The sequence below is a fragment of the Lolium rigidum genome, chromosome 7, assembly GCF_022539505.1.
Source record: "Lolium rigidum isolate FL_2022 chromosome 7, APGP_CSIRO_Lrig_0.1, whole genome shotgun sequence".
NCBI classification, from domain to species: Eukaryota; Viridiplantae; Streptophyta; class Magnoliopsida; order Poales; family Poaceae; genus Lolium; species Lolium rigidum.
The window spans coordinates 54,209,429-54,227,938 of NC_061514.1; the positions used below are offsets into that span (position 1 = coordinate 54,209,429).

Sequence of the window (18,510 nt, forward strand, 5' to 3'; positions counted from 1 at the left end):
GCGCACCCGAAGCGTCCTTTGTGGAACGGGGACGGGCTCAGGACGCCGGATAACGTATTGGGCCGCGCCGGGCGAAAAGTGCTTTTAGAGCGCGTGACTAGGGCTAAAAAAACGTCTGACACGTCTCAAAAATAAGAACCGCTTTAGAAAACCCGACTGGAGATGCTATTAGGGTCCTAGCTAGATGAAGAATTGAAGAGTGACTGGCTGAACTATAATCTATACAAAATATAGAGCCGCCCCTGAAATGTTGTCGCCACCGTGCTTTGACTTTCGCTCACGTTGTTGTCCTGCTGCTCGCATGTGAGGCTTGGTACACGATTCCTCCTAGGTTCACACACCAAGGTTTAGGCATATCATGTTCATGGCTAATTCCATATGCAAGTACTCCCTCTGTTTCATAGTTCTTGTTATAGATCCAAATGTATCTATGTGGAGCATAGAATGTGTGTAGCATCCAGATTTGGATAAAATCATGAAACGGAAGGAGTACTAATTATCGATGCAAAATAAAGACAAGCACCAATGCAGAAAAAATGAACGAAAATGTATCTTTTTAAATCAATGTAAATTTATGGTTTTCTATGAATGAAAATTTCAAAGCGCTGGACAGGGTCCAACCCAAACGAACAATAAACATCTAGCGGTCGATTTCAGCCTACGTTCTCCGGCTGCAAACGGACATAAACTGACACAAATTATATCTGGCCACGGCAGATGCGTCAGGTCAACTCGCCCCGATGGAAATCGAGTCCAAGATAAGATTCCTGGCTGCGGGCATTTTGTCAACTGAAGCGCCTTTTGTCGTATCCCCTGCCAGCACTTAATAAATTGAAGCAGGCGAGGTCACACAGCTACATAGCAAGTCAGCAACCACCATTAAGTCCCTTTGCTCTGCTCCGAACGGGCGAACACCGCCTAGCTCACCTACAAGCCGCCCGATGGAGGCGCTGCTGGCGGCACTCCAAGCAGGCGGTGGAGGCGCGGCGGCTGCCATCGCGGCGGCCGTCGTCGTGCTGGCCGCGCTCTACTTCGCCCGGATGGTGTCCAAGGAACGCGCCAACACGCCCCCAGGTGACCATCAACTCACCAAATCTCGTCAGAATGTGCACTGCTTTTTTTTTTCCCTGTTGTCGTGTTAGAGCATTTCCACTCGCCCCATTTATAATTAGTCTGGCTCGTAACTTTATAGGAAGCGCCGGCTTAAAAAGTTAAAAACCTCCTTCTGTACCATAAAGAAAAGATATGTTTTTTTCTTTCTACTTCTATAAAAAGAAGTTAGTTATCGCGCCGGCTCTCAGCCAACGCCCCCAAACGCGATCTGTAAATAAATTCAAAAATAATTCAAATAGATCACTGATTACATAGTTCTGGCGCATACAAACCAATCAAATTGTCTTGATGATCACGTCATTGCAAATCGCTGCAAATCAATGTCTAGCTGTTATCACCAGAATTTGACCGGATTAGAGGTGGGCCGCGTTTGAAGATGGGCTTGAAGAATATACATAGAAGAAATACATGAATCGGCCTTGTATACAAAGTTTGGGCTAGTTTGCCCGTGTATCTGTACCATAGTAGGAAACGTGTCGGTTAGTTAGAGTTTGGGCTTGTGCCCGGTTGGGATTGTTCCCACGTTAGAAAGTCTACGGACTATAAATATGTATCTAGGGTTTATGAAATAAACAACAATCACGTTCACCACAAACCAATCTAGGCGCATCGCCAACTCCCTTGTCTCGAGGGTTTCTTCCGGGTAAGCATCATGCTGCCTAGATCGCATCTTGCGATCTAGGCAAGACACGTTTATTCGTTGTTCATGCGTTGCTCGTATCGAAGCCTTTTTGATGGCGAGCAACGTAGTTATCATAGATGTTTTAGGGTTAGCATTGTTCATCGTATCATATGCTATCGTCGTGCGACCCTTAGACATCTAGCCGCCCTTACACCTATATTGGGTGTAAGGGCGGCACCCCGCTTGATCATTGTTTAGTAGATCCGATCCGTTATGATTGCTCCTTGCTCTTCAAGGATTAGTTTAATATCTGCATGGTTAGACCTTACAAACGGGTTGAAGGATCCAGTGGCGCGTAGGGTATAGTTTGCTAGCCCTAGACAGGATGTTCCGAGGATCAACTTCGTGTTGGTTTTTAGGCCTTGTTTAGGGTCGGTTTACGATCACCGTGCGTGGCCGCCGAGCTCAATCACGAGTCGGATGTTCCGATTATGCGGTGAAAACCCTAAATCGTAGTAGGTCGTTTTAGCTTTGTTTTGATCAAGCGAGACCACCATCCGATCGTACACCTCGTACGCATCATGGGTGGATCGGCTCCTTGAGCCGATTCACGAGATAACCCGAGAGCCGATCGAGGCTCGTATTTAATGTTTACGTGTATGCCATGCGGGAAACTAAGCGAGGCACATCCAACACCTTCCCGACCAGGTATAGGTCGGGTGGCACGCCCTTGCATCAGCATCGGACGTGCGTGCCGAGGCTTTGCGGGCCGTCGCTCGGAGGGACCAGGGCCAGCCGCAGTCCCGGGAGCCTCCCGGCTCTACAGGTGCTGCCCGTCGCTGCTCGCCGGTGGGTTTCTGACCGCAACACATTCTGGCACGCCCGGTGGGACCATCTTCGACATCAACCGCATCGCCATCTACATCTGAGATGGCGGAAGATACTCCGGTCACGTACGAGGATCTGACCGACGAGCTCAAGAAGAAGTATGACGAGGTCAAAGCAATCCTCGAAGCCGATCTCATCGGCTCTTTCCACAGAACCCGCTCACACGGCATCAGGTGGAAAGGGTTCTCACCTGAAGGCGCGCTCGATGGAGTGGACCTGTCCGCCCCGTCGAAGAACGCACCAGGTCACCTGCGTCGGGAGATTAACTTCATGGTGGCTCATTCGCTGCACCGCCATTCCGAGAGCCTCGGTGAACACTTTGGAGCGTGTCGCTCGCGCGTGATCCAGGAAATCATGAGCCATCAATATTCTCCGTCGGGACCAGCTCGGGGACTCACCAAGGAGAGATGCCACTCCGAGCCCCGTCCACCGTTGCCGTTCGCGTTGGCAGCACCGTAAGTGCCGAGTTCATCGGCATACGTCGTCTACAAGATCGGTGGTGATCCTAGTGACTACCAGTTCTTGCATGAGGCGCCTAAGGAGATCCCTCACCGATACACGTGCACATACGTGCCGGACCGCAAGAATCGGGCACTTTCGAACCGAGGCTGCAACGGCAGAGGACTTCCGGAACAGCAGGAGGAACTTCGGGAACGGATCTCGAGAAGCGTACGTGGCTAGCTAAGTATGCCACTCCGACAAACCTCCGCAGCTCAGCTCCTGCAGCTTGGCTCGGAGCTGGAAAAGCAAGCATGGCTGGCTAAGTATGCCACCCCGGCGAATCTTCGGAGTTCGACGCCCGCAGCCATCACCGCGGATCAGATCCGTACAATCCCGAAAGACCGGTTCGGCATGATGCCGAAAAGGAGGACAATCGGCTATTCCAAGCCGTACCCCAACGAGTACGAGTTGATCCCGCTACCACCCAAATATCGGCTCCCGATTTCACCAAGTTTAATGGATCGGATGGGTCCAGCTCCATCGAGCATGTGAGCCGATATTTGGCACAGCTGGGCACGATCTCAGCATCGACGAGCTGCGCGTGAGGTTCTTCGCACGGTCCCTCACGGGATCGGCTTTCGGGTGGTACACATCGCTGCCACCGTACTCAATCCGGACTTGGAAGCGGTTGGAAGAGCAGTTCCACGTGCGGTATCACTCGGAGGCTTCCGAGGCTGGCATTGCCGATCTAGCACAAGTACGACGAAGCGCGAGGAAACAGGTGTCGAATACGTCCGGCGCTTCACGACCATTAGGAACCGATGCTATTCGGTTCATGTGATCGAAAAAGAAGCGATCGAGTTGGCGGTGGTGGGTCTCTCATCATCGATCAAGGACGTGGCCTCCCAAGCAGACTACCCTTCACCGGCGCACATGGTGCGAAGCCGTCGGCATATGAACAAGCACCACCCGGATGTTTACCGGGATAAATTCAAGCGTGCGGTGGTCCCGGTTGAGGCGGATGAAGATGAAGGTGCTGCGGGAGATCAAGAGGTAGCAATGATCGAATGGACTCGGGGGGCAAGCCCCGTGTCCTGTAAATGGGTTAAGCCACAAGGTCCTCCAAAAGGGTTTGACTGCGACGTGACCAAAGCTGAGCATATTTTCGACCTCTTACTCAAGGAGAAGCAGCTAAAGTTACCCGAAGGCCACAAGATCCCCACGGCTCAGGAGTTGAACGGAAAGCCATACTGCAAGTGGCATAACACGTTCACCCACGCCACCAACGACCGCAGGGTGTGGCGTCGGCAGGTCCAAATGGCGATAGAACAAGGGCGGCTAATTTTCAGCCGGTACGCCATGAAGGTCGACACACACCCCTTCCCCGCCGTTAACATGGTGGAGTGCACTTACCATGGAGGGTGCCAGCCAGGATTCTCGTGCAATATCAACATGGTAGGACACTGGGCACCACTGCGGTAAGGACGGAGATGAGGGCAGCTGCTCTCATAGCAAGGATACAGAGGAAGCCGCTCCACGCGATCGGCTCCGTCACGATGGCAAGCGCTACATCACAGAGGGAGAAGTGAGGAACGTAAGATATCAGCGACCTCTCTCTGATCACCTCCTCAACAAGGGTCAGTACGACCAACGCCGGCGATACAACGACGATGATGAAAGAGATCGTCTGGCTAGGGACGCCAGGAGACACCGTCGGCATGATCGCGACGAGGAGAGATATGAGCGCCACGCCAAGGAAAAGTCGAGAGAGCAAGACGACGTGGATAGGCATTGGGACTGCCCCTTCTTCAGACACTGCTGGGATTCAGGAATGAGCCGATTTCCTACAATCGGCAACTGTCCAGAATGTAGACAAAAGAAGAAGGATGCAGCTAACGTGTCCGTATTCAAACGTCTAGGGCCTCTCCCGCCTCGGAACAAGCACGCTGAGTCCGCTCGGGTAGAAGATCTCGAGGAACTAGAGGACGATGATGAAGAAGACAAGTATCATCGGCCAAGATGGTGCCCTGATGGGCTCAGCCGTTCCCAAATGCGCAGGGTTCAGCGACTACGTGGTTTGGAGGAAGCCGAAAGGTTATACCTGCACACGTTGAGGAAGGCGCGGCCTGATCTGGCCGCTAAAATTCAGCGAACCCTCGGACGAAGAAGGTCGGCCACAAAGGAAAGAGTGGCGCCCCGGACAAAAGAAAGCCGATGATGAGACATCGGCTGGCACAAACATGGTGTTCATCCTTCCAACGGAGTTTAGCGCTCCGAGGATTAGACGAAGCACCTGTGGCACAACTTGATCTGCGGCCCACGGCCGGTCATCTTTGAGAAGCCACGAGAAAGAAGCTACGGGCATCCGAAGGCCCTTTACTTGCGAGGTTACATCAATGGGCAGCCTCGTCAACAAGATGTCGGTGGACACCGGAGCGGCGATCAACATTATGCCATACTCCATGCTACGTCGGTTGGGACGCTCTAGCTCGGATCCGATCAAGACCAATGTGACACCGAGCGATTTCAACGGCCAAGCATCCGACGCACAAGGTGTTCCGAACGTGGATCCGACCGTAGGAAGGAAAACCGTCCCTACGACGTTCTATATTGTCGACAAGCAAGAGCACTTATGTCTGTCCTACTAGGGAGAGATTGGATCCACGCCAACCGTTGCATTCCATCCACGATGCACCAATGCCTAATACAATGGGATGGAGATGAAGTAGAAGTCGTCCACGCGGATGATTCAGCCGAAATTTCAACGGCCGGCATGAACGTTTGGGAGACATCGGGCCAAGAGCCACTCTCAGGCATCAATTTGGACGACTGCGAGCGCATCGATGTGACAAAGGACGGGGTTAGGTTGGTTTTATCCACCGGCCTGACCGTGTAACAAGAGCAACGTCTATGGACAAACGTGGCGATGCCGATCCATGTGATCTGCTCCAAGGATCTATGGAGGAACATTGCAAAACCTTCATTGAGTAATTCAGTCAACATGGAGGCCGGTTCCAGCAATCGGCCAAAATTATCCTCACCATCCATTCTGCCTGGGTTCAACGTCGATCTAATGGGCAATGGGTTTGCGTCGGCTGATGAGCTGGAAGAAGTCCACACTGGTCCTAATAGAGCCGACGTTCACATATAATGCCTTGGCTAACCACAGAGCCGATATCAGCAGATACCTGGCAGAATCGGCTCGGGGGGCACCTAATCGGATGAACATGTGCGATACATGTGCAGTGAAACATTGGGGGCCGATATGAAAAATCGGCCCGTAAAAAAAAATTCTCATGATATACAGCCGATGCACGGACATCGACTTTAGAGCTAAGGAACAAAGCCGATGCACAGCCATCGACTCTAGTACAATTACACATGATCTACCCGCTGCGTGTTCAAGACACGGATGGCCTTCTGCTCCTTGGAGGGGGTGGACAATGAGAGCTTCCTCAGCGACAATGAGTTGATTTGGTGCCAGGACCTTCTCTTCGAGGACTTCCAACCCTTTGTCGGTTAAGCCGTTGATGTTTCGCCTTCAATATCGGCTTTCAACGGAAGGAAGGTGATCGATGGTGGCAAGTTTGCTCAGGTCCGCTCAAGTTCGGGTCCATTTGTCTGAACTATATGTCCTCACCGCCGTTCTCGCCTTGACTGAGGCTCGGGGGGCAGCTGATTTGGTAGGCACTCTGTTTTTGGAAGCCGATTGGAGTATCATCGGCTGACCCTGCATCATAAACCTCTTCGGAAGTGGCGGGTTGTTGCAGAAGAAGATCACCCGAGTTGCTGGAAGGAGACCATAGCATGGGCATTGGGTGTTATTGCCCTTGGGTCCGCTGCCGTTGCGAACCTGCACGATTGACATCTGTGGTTCATATGGCCGTGGGTTGGATCTGTTCAAGCGGCGAGTTGGGGATCTGAGTTTTGCTCTTTCGGACAAGTCGCAGATTACCATGTGAAAAGACAATAGAGTTAGCCTTGCTCGCGTTTTATGGCAAGGGCCGATGCGCTGCCATCGGCTTTTAATGTGTCGACTCACTTCAAATCGGCAAAGTTGGGAAAGGGGACAAAATCAGCTGAGAAATGTCTTCTTCATTAATAAAAGAGGATTTTTACAATGAAGAGCCGATTGCTCAAGAAAGGAAGAACAAAAGAAGAGCCGATTGCTCAGGAACTACTAATCCTACATTGCTAATCCTCGCTGGCCCCATCGTCGGCATCGGAGTTGCCGTCGGCGCTACTTCCGGAGAGTTCCTCGTCGCTGCTGCCCCAGCCCTCAGCCGGAGCCTCTTCTTCTTCCTCGTCATCATCATCATCCTCGCTGTCCGCCCAAGCACGGAAGCGCTTCGTCGGCGGATACCCAGCGGAAGAGGAGGAATCATCCTCCTCCTCTTCCTCTCCTTCCTCGTCATCATCATCGTCCTCGATGTCCGCCCACGCGCGGGAGCGCTTCGCCGGTACCCGGCGGGGGAGGAGGAATCATCCTCCTCCTCTTCCTCCTCTACTTCTTCTTCTTCCTCCTCCTTGTCGGAGGAGGTGGGGTTCGCCCAGGAGTGGAGGTCGTCTTCGCCCTCGCTCTTCAGCTCCCCTTCGATGAGGAACTCGAGGTCGTCCTCCCCATCAGTCAGAGGTAAGTCACCATCTGACCCGACGAGTGCTTCGGGTGGGCCATCTGGTATGTGGTCAAAGTTCCACTCCTGCTCGCTCGAGGAGGTAGATTGGAGGGAGAGGCCTGAGGAGATAGAGGAAGAGGAAGACATTGCTACAGGGGAAGAGGGTTTTTTGGGTGCTGAGGGACAGAACAGAGCAAGGGGATGAAGTGGCGAACCGTTCGGCACAGATAAATAAAGGAGGGATAGTGGAGATTTAATGCCATGACGGTTCTCGAGGACATGATGCCGAATCTGTCAATTCACGCAGAGAAGCTGAGGAGGCGAGGCGACATGATGAAAGACTCTGCGGCGGTTCTGCTCTGCTACGACATGACCCGACGAAGGAAAAGCATAATGATTTTGGAATTGTCATTTCCAAAACCAGGGGGGCATGTGTTATCACCAGAATTTGACCGGATCAGAGGTGGGCCGCGTTTGAAGATGGGCTTGAAGAATATACATAGAAGAAATACATGAATCGGCCTTGTATACAAAGTTTGGGCTAGTTTGCCCGTGTATCTGTACCATAGTAGGAAACGTGTCGGTTAGTTAGAGTTTGGGCTCGTGCCCGGTTGGGATTGTTCCCACGTTAGAAAGTCTACGGACTATAAATATGTATCTAGGGTTTATGAAATAAACAACAATCACGTTCACCACAAACCAATCTAGGCGCATCGCCAACTCCCTTGTCTCGAGGGTTTCTTCCGGGTAAGCATCATGCTGCCTAGATCGCATCTTGCGATCTAGGCGATACACGTTTATTCGTTGTTCATGCGTTGCTCGTACTCGAAGCCTTTTTGATGGCGAGCAACGTAGTTATCATAGATGTTTTAGGGTTAGCATTGTTCATCGTATCATATGCTATCGTCGTGCGACCCTTAGACATCTAGCCGCCCTTACACCTATCTTGGGTGTAAGGGCGGCACCCCGCTTGATCATTGTTTAGTAGATCCGATCCGTTATGATTGCTCCTTGCTCTTCAAGGACGCCTTAGTTTAATATCTGCATGGTTAGGCCTTACAAACGGGTTGAAGGATCCAGTGGCGCGTAGGGTATAGTTTGCTAGCCCTAGACAGGATGTTCCGAGGATCAACTTCGTGTTGGTTTTTAGGCCTTGTTTAGGGTCGGTTTACGATCACCGTGCGTGGCCGCCAGGCTCAATCACGAGTAGGATGTTCCGATTATGCGGTGAAAACCCTAAATCGTAGTAGGTCGTTTTAGCTTTGTTTTGATCAAGCAGGACCACCATCTGATCGTACACCTCGTACGCATCATGGGTGGATCGGCTCCTTGAGCCGATTCACGGGATAACCCGAGAGCCGATCGAGGCTCGTATTTAATGTTTACGTGTATGCCATGCAGGAAACTAAGCGAGGCGCATCCAACACCTTCCCGACCAGGTATAGGTCAGGTGGCACGCCCTTGCATCAGCATCGGACGTGCGTGCCGAGGCTTTGCGGGCCGTTGCTCGGAGGGACCAGGGCCAGCCGCAGTCCTGGGAGCCTCCCGGCTCTACAGTGTTGCCCGTCGCTGCTCGCCGGTGGGTTTCTGACCGCAACACTAGCGAACAAAACAAAAGGGCGCACGCTGGCCGGCATTACATAGCCGTAGAAATCAAAGGGTGAGATCATCCACCGGCGTAGAAGGCACCTCCTCCAGTGTCGCCGGTGGGTTCTCTATCGCCGATCGAGCGGAGGTCGACGGTGTTGTCGAGGTCACCGGCGGTGCACTGCTGCTGGGGCTGTGGCGGGCGGTTTCTTGGTGCAGCTTGGGCTGCGGGTAGTTGGGTTGTGCGGTGTTGCAGCTTCATGGTGAGTGGTGGTATGTCCGGGTGGTGGCCCCGGAAGGTGGTTCACGATGGGCTGCGCAGGGCATGGCTTAGCGGAGGAACGTTAAGGCGGCTGCCTCGAGAGTTTGATGAGTCTTCTTCACTTTGCCGAGGGTCTCGGGGCTGCTCTTCCCATAGCAGTTATGGCTTCTTCTCTTTGGCACTGGTGCAAGGTTTGACAGAGTTTGGAGCGTCGTCCTCTTGTCGCGTGGGCAACGAGGTCGGCATGTCGTCGTCGAGTTGTTGCAGCTCTCTTGGAGGGTCAGCTTCTTCACCTTCATCATAGTGTATTGTGTCTGCTCCTCTAATAGCAAACGCGGTGTTCTCTCTCCGTCTTTAGTGGCAAGTTGTCCTTTTTCAACGGAGTAGTGTTTGAGCTGGGTTCTAGGTGTGACGTTCGGCGTGGGCTTGACCCTGTTGTTTTCGGTTTTAGGCTGGTTTTCTATTAATTAATCAAGCAATTATCTTCTTAATTAATAAAAAGGCAAAGCTTTTGCCTCGTTTCAAAAAAATGTAAGTGTGAGTTGTTATCGTATATGGAGCTGGGTTATCAAACTGACTTATTTTCAAATAACAAATTTTACCCTTCAAAAAGAATAATGTGAATTCTACTTCAACGGAAACGAAGTTGATCCGCCTATGGTTTTATTAATTTTCATGCAGTCGTTCCTGGTTTACCGCTTATTGGAAATCTGCTTCAGCTGGACGAAAAGATGCCCCATAAGACCTTTGCAAAATGGTCTGAAATTTATGGGCCAATATACACTATAAGGACTGGGGCTTCTTCTGTAGTTGTGCTCAACTCAACAGAAGTAGCCAAGGAGGTATAAATACATTTTCATTTATTAAATTTCCTAAATTCAATTCATAGTGTATTTTTATGTTGTACTACATAATATATTTTTGCAATTGTAGGCAACAATGAAAATTTGGCCTTTTACTCATCCTTCTATGAGTTTATAACATTCATTAGATAGTCCATGTGTACTCAGTATACTTTCTTGTGATTATATATCTTAGTATCCTCTCAAATGACAATGTAAAAGCTAAATCTTAGTACAAGAGTTTTTTTTAACCTAGAACTTAGAAGTTTACGATGGGTTTATTATATCTCTCATTTTCTCTTTTAACAGGTATTGTCATAAGAAAATGACCAAACTATTTGTTAGCTGGTCTCCTTCCTCTAAGAACTACCCGAAAATAAATTAAGCTAAAATGTTGGCCAGACTAGAACACAAAGCATGCACATAGTTATTCCTGATAACTATTGAAAACCCAAGCAACGGAAGCAAAATGGCAGAAATGTCTCATATTTGATTTTAAAAAAATCAAGGGTGAGACATATTACTTCCTGTATTTGCAGGCAATGGTTGCAAAGTTCACATCCATATCTACACGAAAGCTAGCTAAAGCATTTTCAGTGCTAAGTCGTGACAAAACAATGATTGCTACAAGTGACTATGGTGAGTTCCACACAAAGGCGAAGCGTTTTATTAGGGAGGGCTTGTTGGGTTCTTCTGCTCAGGTATATAAGTCTTAACTGTTTCAAAATTATAAATTTCAGTTGCCGTCTCTTGGATACATTTGCGCTTTCAGTTGACCCAAGATCTTACAATGAAATGGTAACCAATATTCAGAGACGATTTCGGGACACAAGACAGAAGATGATGGATAATATGTTGAACACTTTTCATTCACTGGTGATCGGCAACCCACATGCTCCTCAGAACTTTAGAGAAGTTTTCAGGGACGAGATATTCCGCGTAACTTTGATCGAGGTTAGTCTACAAACGCCATGATTTAGTGTATTTATAGCCTTATACGATCACACCACACTTTCTTATATTTGAAGTGTCAGATGGTGTATATACATATAAATAATTTAGTGTTCATATGCTGCACTTGCAGAGTTTAGGTGAGGATGTGAGTTCAGTTTATGTAAAGGAGTTTGGGCGGGAGATATCGAAGGAAGAAATGCATCGGACCATGGTGGTTGACATGATGACGTGTGTGATTGTGGCCGATTGGAGGGATTACTTCCCATACCTCGGCTGGCTTCCAAACAAGAGCTTTGATACAAGACTTGTTACCGCGGAGTCTAGGCGAACTGCGGTGATGCGAGCCTTGATCGATCAACGGAGAGAACGGATCGCGTGCGGCGAGGTGGCACCAATTAATCCCCCTAGATCTTTAACAGTTGCTGTATTTTCGATTTGATACAATTCTCGTGTTCGTGTTCAGTGATCATAAAATTGTGCAATGCAGTCAGGGGTATCCTATTCCTACCTGGACTTCTTGCTGGCAGAGGGCACACTGACAGACGAAGTGTTGACGATGCTGGTGTGGGAGTCCATCTTAGAGGGTACAGATACTACTTCGGTGACGACTGAGTGGGCTATGTACGAGCTTGCCAAAAACCCCAAGAAACAGGCAAGCTAGCGTTCTAGTACTAACAAGTACTACTAGTAATTTGTTGCTATCTCTCGATCGACGTTTTCCTGCATGATGCAATTGTTAACACCATATTTCTCCGTTGCGCGCGTCAGGACCGTCTCTACCAGGAGATCCAGGAGGTGTGCGGAGAGGACACGGTGGTCACCGAGGATCATCTTCCTCGCCTACCGTACCTGAACGCCGTGTTCCATGAGACGCTGCGCCTCCATCCTCCCATCTCGGTTCTACCTCGAAGATTCGTCCATCAGACCACCACACTGGGGGGCTACAAGATCCCAGCCGGAACAGAGGTAATTTTACGTACTTTTCCTGAGCACTACTTGAACAAGGAGGAGTGACGACGATGGCTTCAACATTTTGGCCCTTTCCCAGGTGACCATCAACGTGTACGGCTGCAACATGAACAAGGAGGAGTGGGAGGAGCCCGAGGAGTGGAGGCCGGAGAGGTTCCTCGACGGCAGGTTCGACTCTGCAGACATGTTCAAGACCCTGTCGTTCGGCGCCGGGAAGAGGGTCTGCGCCGGGAGAGTGCAGGCTATTAACATCTCCTGCGCCGCCATCGCGAGGCTTGTGCAGGAGTTCGCCTGGAGGCTCAAGAAGGGCGACAAGGACGAGGAGAACGCTGTGCAGTTCGTGGGCCACAAGCTCCACCCCCTCTACGTCTATCTCTCGCCGAGGGGAGGGACATAAATGGCAAGAAACTCTTCACAGCTTGGCCAAACAAATAGTGTAGTAAGCTCCACCCCCTCTCGCCGAGGGGAGGGAGATAAATGTGTGCATTACCTGAACAATTTGTTCCGCATCCTTCTATGTATCCATGTCTGTTTCTTACTGAATTATGTATCTCCTCTACCGATTCCTGGATTATTATTGCGTCGGGGCCTTTTAGACTCAGGTCAAAGGCTCAGCTGTTCGGTTGGTCATTACCTGATCGGTTTGTAATATATTTACATCACCATGTGTGTCAGGGTATATCCAATTGATACTATTAGCACAGAACCCATGACAAAACATAGCATAAGCTACACATATTGTCAGAACAAACAGCAGTCTAGCTTCACCTATACTCTGAAACACACAGCCAAAACTTCTTGATTTTTGTATCATTACCTGTACGGTTTGTTGATGCACTACCCAACAATGTTACTGCCTTACTGGAGTCCAGTCAAGATAACAACAAAACAAAACTCAGCCTAATTCAGAGTAGGTTTATAGATTACAGCAACAAGCTGAAAAAAGGTCTCAACCAAGGTGAGACGCAGAATTTACATTAAACAGAGCAAAACTGCCAAAGCAACGTCACAACAAGAAGCAACGTGCACAGCCAATGGTACTTCACTGGTACTCGAAACAAAAGCCACATAGGTTAATACATATCCCGCATAGGTTGCTGAAGCATTATGATCCAACTGGTGTAGTATACAACCTCCAAATTACAACTCAAGCTTTGACGGAACAGAAAAGGAACAAAGTTCATACAAACTTGAGAAAACAAAACTTCACTGCTGCAGCAAAAGCTCATTGATGGATGACCAAAATTAACTATCACGGCCAAAATCTTGTGCTAGGCTCAACGTCTGAAACTTCAATGTAACCCAGTGTAACCGTCCTTGCTCAAGAAGATATACCAGCGCTGCCCTTTGCTTCACCATAATTGAGATGAGATGGCTGCAAAGGATCACCAGAGCATAATTAGGTTGAAGAAAAACGAACACAAAAGATTGCAAATACTGCTAAAAGATAAAGAGTACTCCCTCCGGTCCTTTTTAATAGACTGGGATTTAGTACAAAGTTGTACTAACTTGTCAATTAAATGAGACCGGAGGGAGTATATCAAAACCAAATGTCATACCATCTACAAGACTGCCTTAACCCACTAAATGGTAAAAATATGTGTATTTACTTCTTTACCATGATGCAAAATAACAAACAGTGGTAAAATGTGAGGCTTACATATAAGATAAGCTCTGCATTCAACGATGCCTCCTGTCTCTGTACTCATCTCTAGAATAGCGATCTTCATACTCCGGTCTTGAGTGCTTATAAGAGTCGTCATATCTAGACCTCTTCGGATCACGGCTATCAGTTCTGTGTCGACCATAGTCTTCACGCGGCCTCCGGCCCCTGTACTCATCATCACTGTCTCTATTTGCACTTGGGTCATATCTGTCTTCTCCAACTTCTCTTTTGTAGTCCCTTTCCATACCATGTTCACCTTTCCTCCTCTCATGTTCTCTCTCTTTCGGTCTCTCTTCCTCCCTCTCCCTCTGTTTTTGCTTCTCCAGCTCCTTCCTCTCTTCTTCCTCGCGTTTTTGCTTCTCCAACTCCTTTCTCCCTTCCTCCAGGTGTTTTTGCTTCGCCAACTCCTTCCTCTGTTCCTCCCTCTGTTTTTGTTTCTCTCTCTCCATTCTCTCTTCCTCCTTATGCCTTTGATCGTTGAGATCCTTTCTTCTCCCATCTTGACTGATTTTCCTTTCATCTGACTCATTCTTGTAAGAAGCTCTTTTAGCATAGTTCTTATCTTCACTATTCTTCAATCCTCTCCCAGATTTCCTATTCTCCCGGCTTTCAGCACTCGCATCTGATTCACTGCTGCTGCTACCACTGCTGCTGCCGCTGTAAAATGAACTATCACTTGAGCTCATCACCCTTCTTTTTTCTTCCACGATCTTTTTAACCTTTGTGTCAAGCCGTCCTTTCCATTCATCAGAATCAGAATCAGAATCATGCCTCACACGCTTAGCAACATTTTTACCAGTGTCATCATCCTTCTCTTTAAGTTTTGGTGCTGGTTTGTCAACTTTAGAAACATGATGAGAGGACTTTGCAGCTTTCTTCTTTTCATGCATCCCTGAGTCAGTCTCTGATTCGTCAGTGTACTTGTCCTTCCGAATGACCTTGCTTTGTGACTTCTTATCTTCAGATCCATGGCGAGAAGTCTTCACAGGCCTCTGGTATTCGTCAGTGTACTTGTCCTTCGGAAGGACCTTGCTGTGTAGCTTCTCATCTTCAGAGTCATGGCGAGAAGTCTTCACAGACCTTTTGTTTTTATATTCATCACTCTTCAGGTCGCTCTTAGATTTTTCATGTGAATGGTCCTTCCTAACAACCGCTGCATCAAGGTGTACTTTCCTCTTGTGAGCATAGCCATCCGAATCCGAATCATGCCTTTTGCGGTTATCAACCTTGCTGTGTAGCTTCTCATCTTCAGAGTCATGGCGAGAAGTCTTCACAGACCTTTTGTTTTTATATTCATCACCCTTCAGGTCGCTCTTAGATTTTTCATGTGAATGGTCCTTCCTAACAACCGCTGCATCAAGGTGTACTTTCCTCTCATGAGCATAACCATCTGAATCAGAATCATGCCTCTTGCGCTTATCAACATTTTTTTCAAAATTGGATTCCTTCTCTTTAGCTTTTGGTGCTTGTTTATCATCTTTAGAATTGTGTTGAGCGGATTTTTTCCTTTTCTGATCATAATCACTCTCTGAATCACTGTACGACACATCACTCTCCGAGTCACTGTACGAATCATCCTTGTACTTGCTTCTTCTGGATTTCTCATCCTTGGCGTCATGGCGAGAGCTCTTCACAGGCACCTTCTTTCCCTCATCACGACTGTGTTTCGCCTGTTTTGTCTTCTTGCCGTGATCACTTTCTGAATCAGCCTCAGAAATAGGACGAGTGTCTTTTCCATGTTTTGTGTTCTTATGAACATAGTCATCAACATCTCTATCTAAGAAGGATTTCTTCACGTGTTTATTTCCGTTTTTCTCATCATGGTCAGTCTCAGAATCATCTTCTGATTCATACCCATGCTTACTCTTCCTAGAACTTCTGCTGTGACCCTTTCTATCATTCCCTCTTCCCTTCTTCCCCTTCTTTGCATGCTTTTTACCATCCTTTAAAGCCTTACTATCGTTGTGAGCATCAATATCCAATCCATCATATTCCTTTCCAGGTACAAGCTCCCCAGACTCCGGATCACTGTCCACATCATCTTTCTTCTTCTGTCCAACATCCAGCCTAAGAGCAGCCCTCATTGTCTCAAGTTGCTTCTCCTTCCGTGCAGCGACATGGTGGCTCTGTGTGCCCGTAAACCTGAGAAGAGTTTACTGTTATCATACCAATAAAGCAAAAAAAAAAACAGAAATATAAACTGGGCAACAACAACAAAGCATATAGAAGGACAGGAGGGAAAATTACATTTAACTACAAACTAAAATAAGCTATAGAATGCCATACTAAGAGTAATAAAAAATTAAAGCGATGCTGCATGTCCTGCAAAATAAGTTAGTGGGGATCACCTATTTAAGCTACATAGGATTCAGTTTGAATGTGAAAATAACCTTGAACACTAAATCGAGGTACCAAATTGCTCCAAGGAGGTTTCCCGTTGGGTACGGCAGCTGCTGTTATTGGCCATTGTGCGCAGCTTGCCAGGGAATTTGTAAAACAACTTTCAGATGTTGTCCGAAAGAAGCTAATGAGGTCACACCGTAGCAGATAAGCTAGCTAACAAGGCCACGTGGTCTGACCCTGAGACATGGCTAGAGAAACGATGCAGGCTATCTTATGCTTCTAATAGCCAATGATGTCTCTGTTATATGACCAACAAAGGATGCTTTTACAGTTGAAAAAATCGCATAAATGTACTGCTCAAATATCTATCACCGGTCTACTCTGCAGCAATTCCACACACAAAAACTGTAACAGATACAGAGAAATACAGAGATAAGAGCAGTTGGTAGATCCATACCCTTCGCCTGGACGTCCTGCAGGTGCCTTGCCTCCGGCCTCCGCGACGACGGCAGCGGCAGCAGCCTCGATCTCGGCCTCCTTGCGCGCCTCCTCAACGCGCTCCTCGATCTCGCCCTCCGTGTAGCCCTGCTCCTCGAGGGTGTCCCTCAGCAAGACCAGCCGCAGCTCCACCTGCCGCTTCCGGTCGTGCTCGAGGATCTCCTTGTTGGGCTTCCGCATCCCGCCGAGGCCCCCGGAGCCGGCGCCGGCGCCGGGGGCGTCGTCGTAGCTGGGGAACGGCGCCTTGGGGGGGCCGCCGGTCCGCGGCCGGATGAAGAACTTGTTGGTCTGGACGTAGCCATTCGTGCCGGACCCGCGCGCGGTCTGCAGCCCGATGCCGTTGTACATGGCGGCGGCGGCGGCGCCGGCGAGCGGTCGGCGAAACCCTAGGTTTCGGGCGAGTTGGGGTCGTGGCTGTTCTGGGGCTTGGCTGGAACGCGAGATGAGATCCCCCGATTCGATTCGAAGACGACGGGATGGGGAAGGAGCGGGCCCGATATTTTTACTACCTCAACATGGCTGTAGTCCGAGACGGTTCGGTGAGACCCACTTGTCGGTGTCTAGTTCCTTCTTTTTTCGAAACACACTGGAGATGCTCGCAACTACGAGCATAAAATGGATTTTTTTACACAGTTGCATGATATTATGAGGCTAGTTCTCTACCTATCCTCTTGGTCTAGCAACCAGAGCGATCTTATTCTACCTATTCTGGACATATTCGTTTGCCTCAACCACCTCTAATCTAAGAGTTCATAAGATATCATTATTCTCTTTAATAAATTAATAAATTTTTATCTTTTGCGGAGCACTATCAGAAACAATCCGTTAACTACTATCAAAGCCTTGCCTAGAGTTGTTAACGATCATGATCCGTTATTGTTAGATTCTGGAGTGAATAAACCTCCTCCTCCAAAGTTATTTCGCTTTGAGAAGTGGTGGATTAAACAAGAAGGTTTTGTTGACTGCGTGCATAAAGTTTCAAAAACCAAATGTGATTTCACTTCTGCAATTGATGTTTGGCAATTCAAGCCTCGTTTGTTGCGCAAGTCGTTAAAGGTTGGTTTAGATGATGCTTTGGAAAAAAAAGGAAGAAATCTCTTTTGCAAGAGTGACATTTTGGACGTGTTCTCTCAACAAAGTTAGCTTTAAGATGATGAAAAGAACATGATGTCATGTATTAAAGAGGAACTATACGAAATTTGGTCCAATGAGGAGACGAAAGCATGGCAAAGATCTAGAGCTATAAAAGACCTCGAGGGAGATAGAAACATGACTTACTTTCATGTCGTTGCTAAACAAAGGCGTTAGAAAAAAACCTTTAATCGCTTTACATGGACCAAATGGCCTTGTTGAAATGAATGAGGGGATGTTGAATGTTGCTGCTGAATTTTATAAAAAATGTTTGTGAAAGAGGATAAGCTTATTGTTTCTTTAAACAATGACTTTTGGGATGCACATGACTTCCTCACTGGTGAGGAGGATTCTAGCCTTGATGCCCCTTCTCTGAAAAGGAAATCCATGAGGCCATAGTGGGATCGTATGCTGCCGGTGACATAGGTAAGCCTACCAGGTATGTCGGATAAGTAGCCTAGGTCCACAGGAAAGCAGGAAGCCCGTGGACTCAAAACTTTGAAGGCCCAGAAGGTTGGAAGTTTTCGAATTAGGAAAATAGAGTTACTATACAAAAGTTGTATCAATACATGGAAAGG

General features: G+C 48.4%; 2 protein-coding genes across 3 annotated transcripts; one reads left to right on the forward strand and one right to left on the reverse strand.

Annotated features, from left to right (window-relative positions):
• Positions 1-941: 941 nt before the first annotated feature.
• LOC124677903 (ent-kaurene oxidase-like 3) lies at positions 942-12,870 on the forward strand. Its single transcript, XM_047213847.1, has 8 exons — positions 942-1,074; positions 10,211-10,371; positions 10,911-11,072; positions 11,185-11,325; positions 11,456-11,710; positions 11,813-11,977; positions 12,094-12,291; positions 12,374-12,870. Exons 1-8 carry the CDS (start codon positions 942-944, stop codon positions 12,689-12,691), a joined length of 1,533 nt encoding a protein of 510 aa, XP_047069803.1. The 3' UTR covers positions 12,692-12,870.
• Positions 12,871-13,363: 493 nt separating this feature from the next.
• On the reverse strand, positions 13,364-17,186 carry LOC124670372 (glutamic acid-rich protein-like). 2 transcript variants are annotated; one of them, XM_047206882.1, is made up of 4 exons: positions 16,761-17,186; positions 15,187-16,102; positions 13,955-14,988; positions 13,364-13,669 (listed from the first exon to the last, which is right to left on the reverse strand). In XM_047206882.1, the coding sequence occupies exons 1-3, from the start codon at positions 17,147-17,149 to the stop codon at positions 13,975-13,977; spliced, it is 2,319 nt and encodes a 772-aa protein (XP_047062838.1). In that variant the 5' UTR covers positions 17,150-17,186; the 3' UTR covers positions 13,364-13,669; positions 13,955-13,974. The 2 variants fall into 2 exon arrangements, with proteins under 2 accessions (XP_047062838.1, XP_047062837.1); XM_047206881.1 differs by having other exon boundaries at positions 13,955-16,102.
• Positions 17,187-18,510: the final 1,324 nt, after the last annotated feature.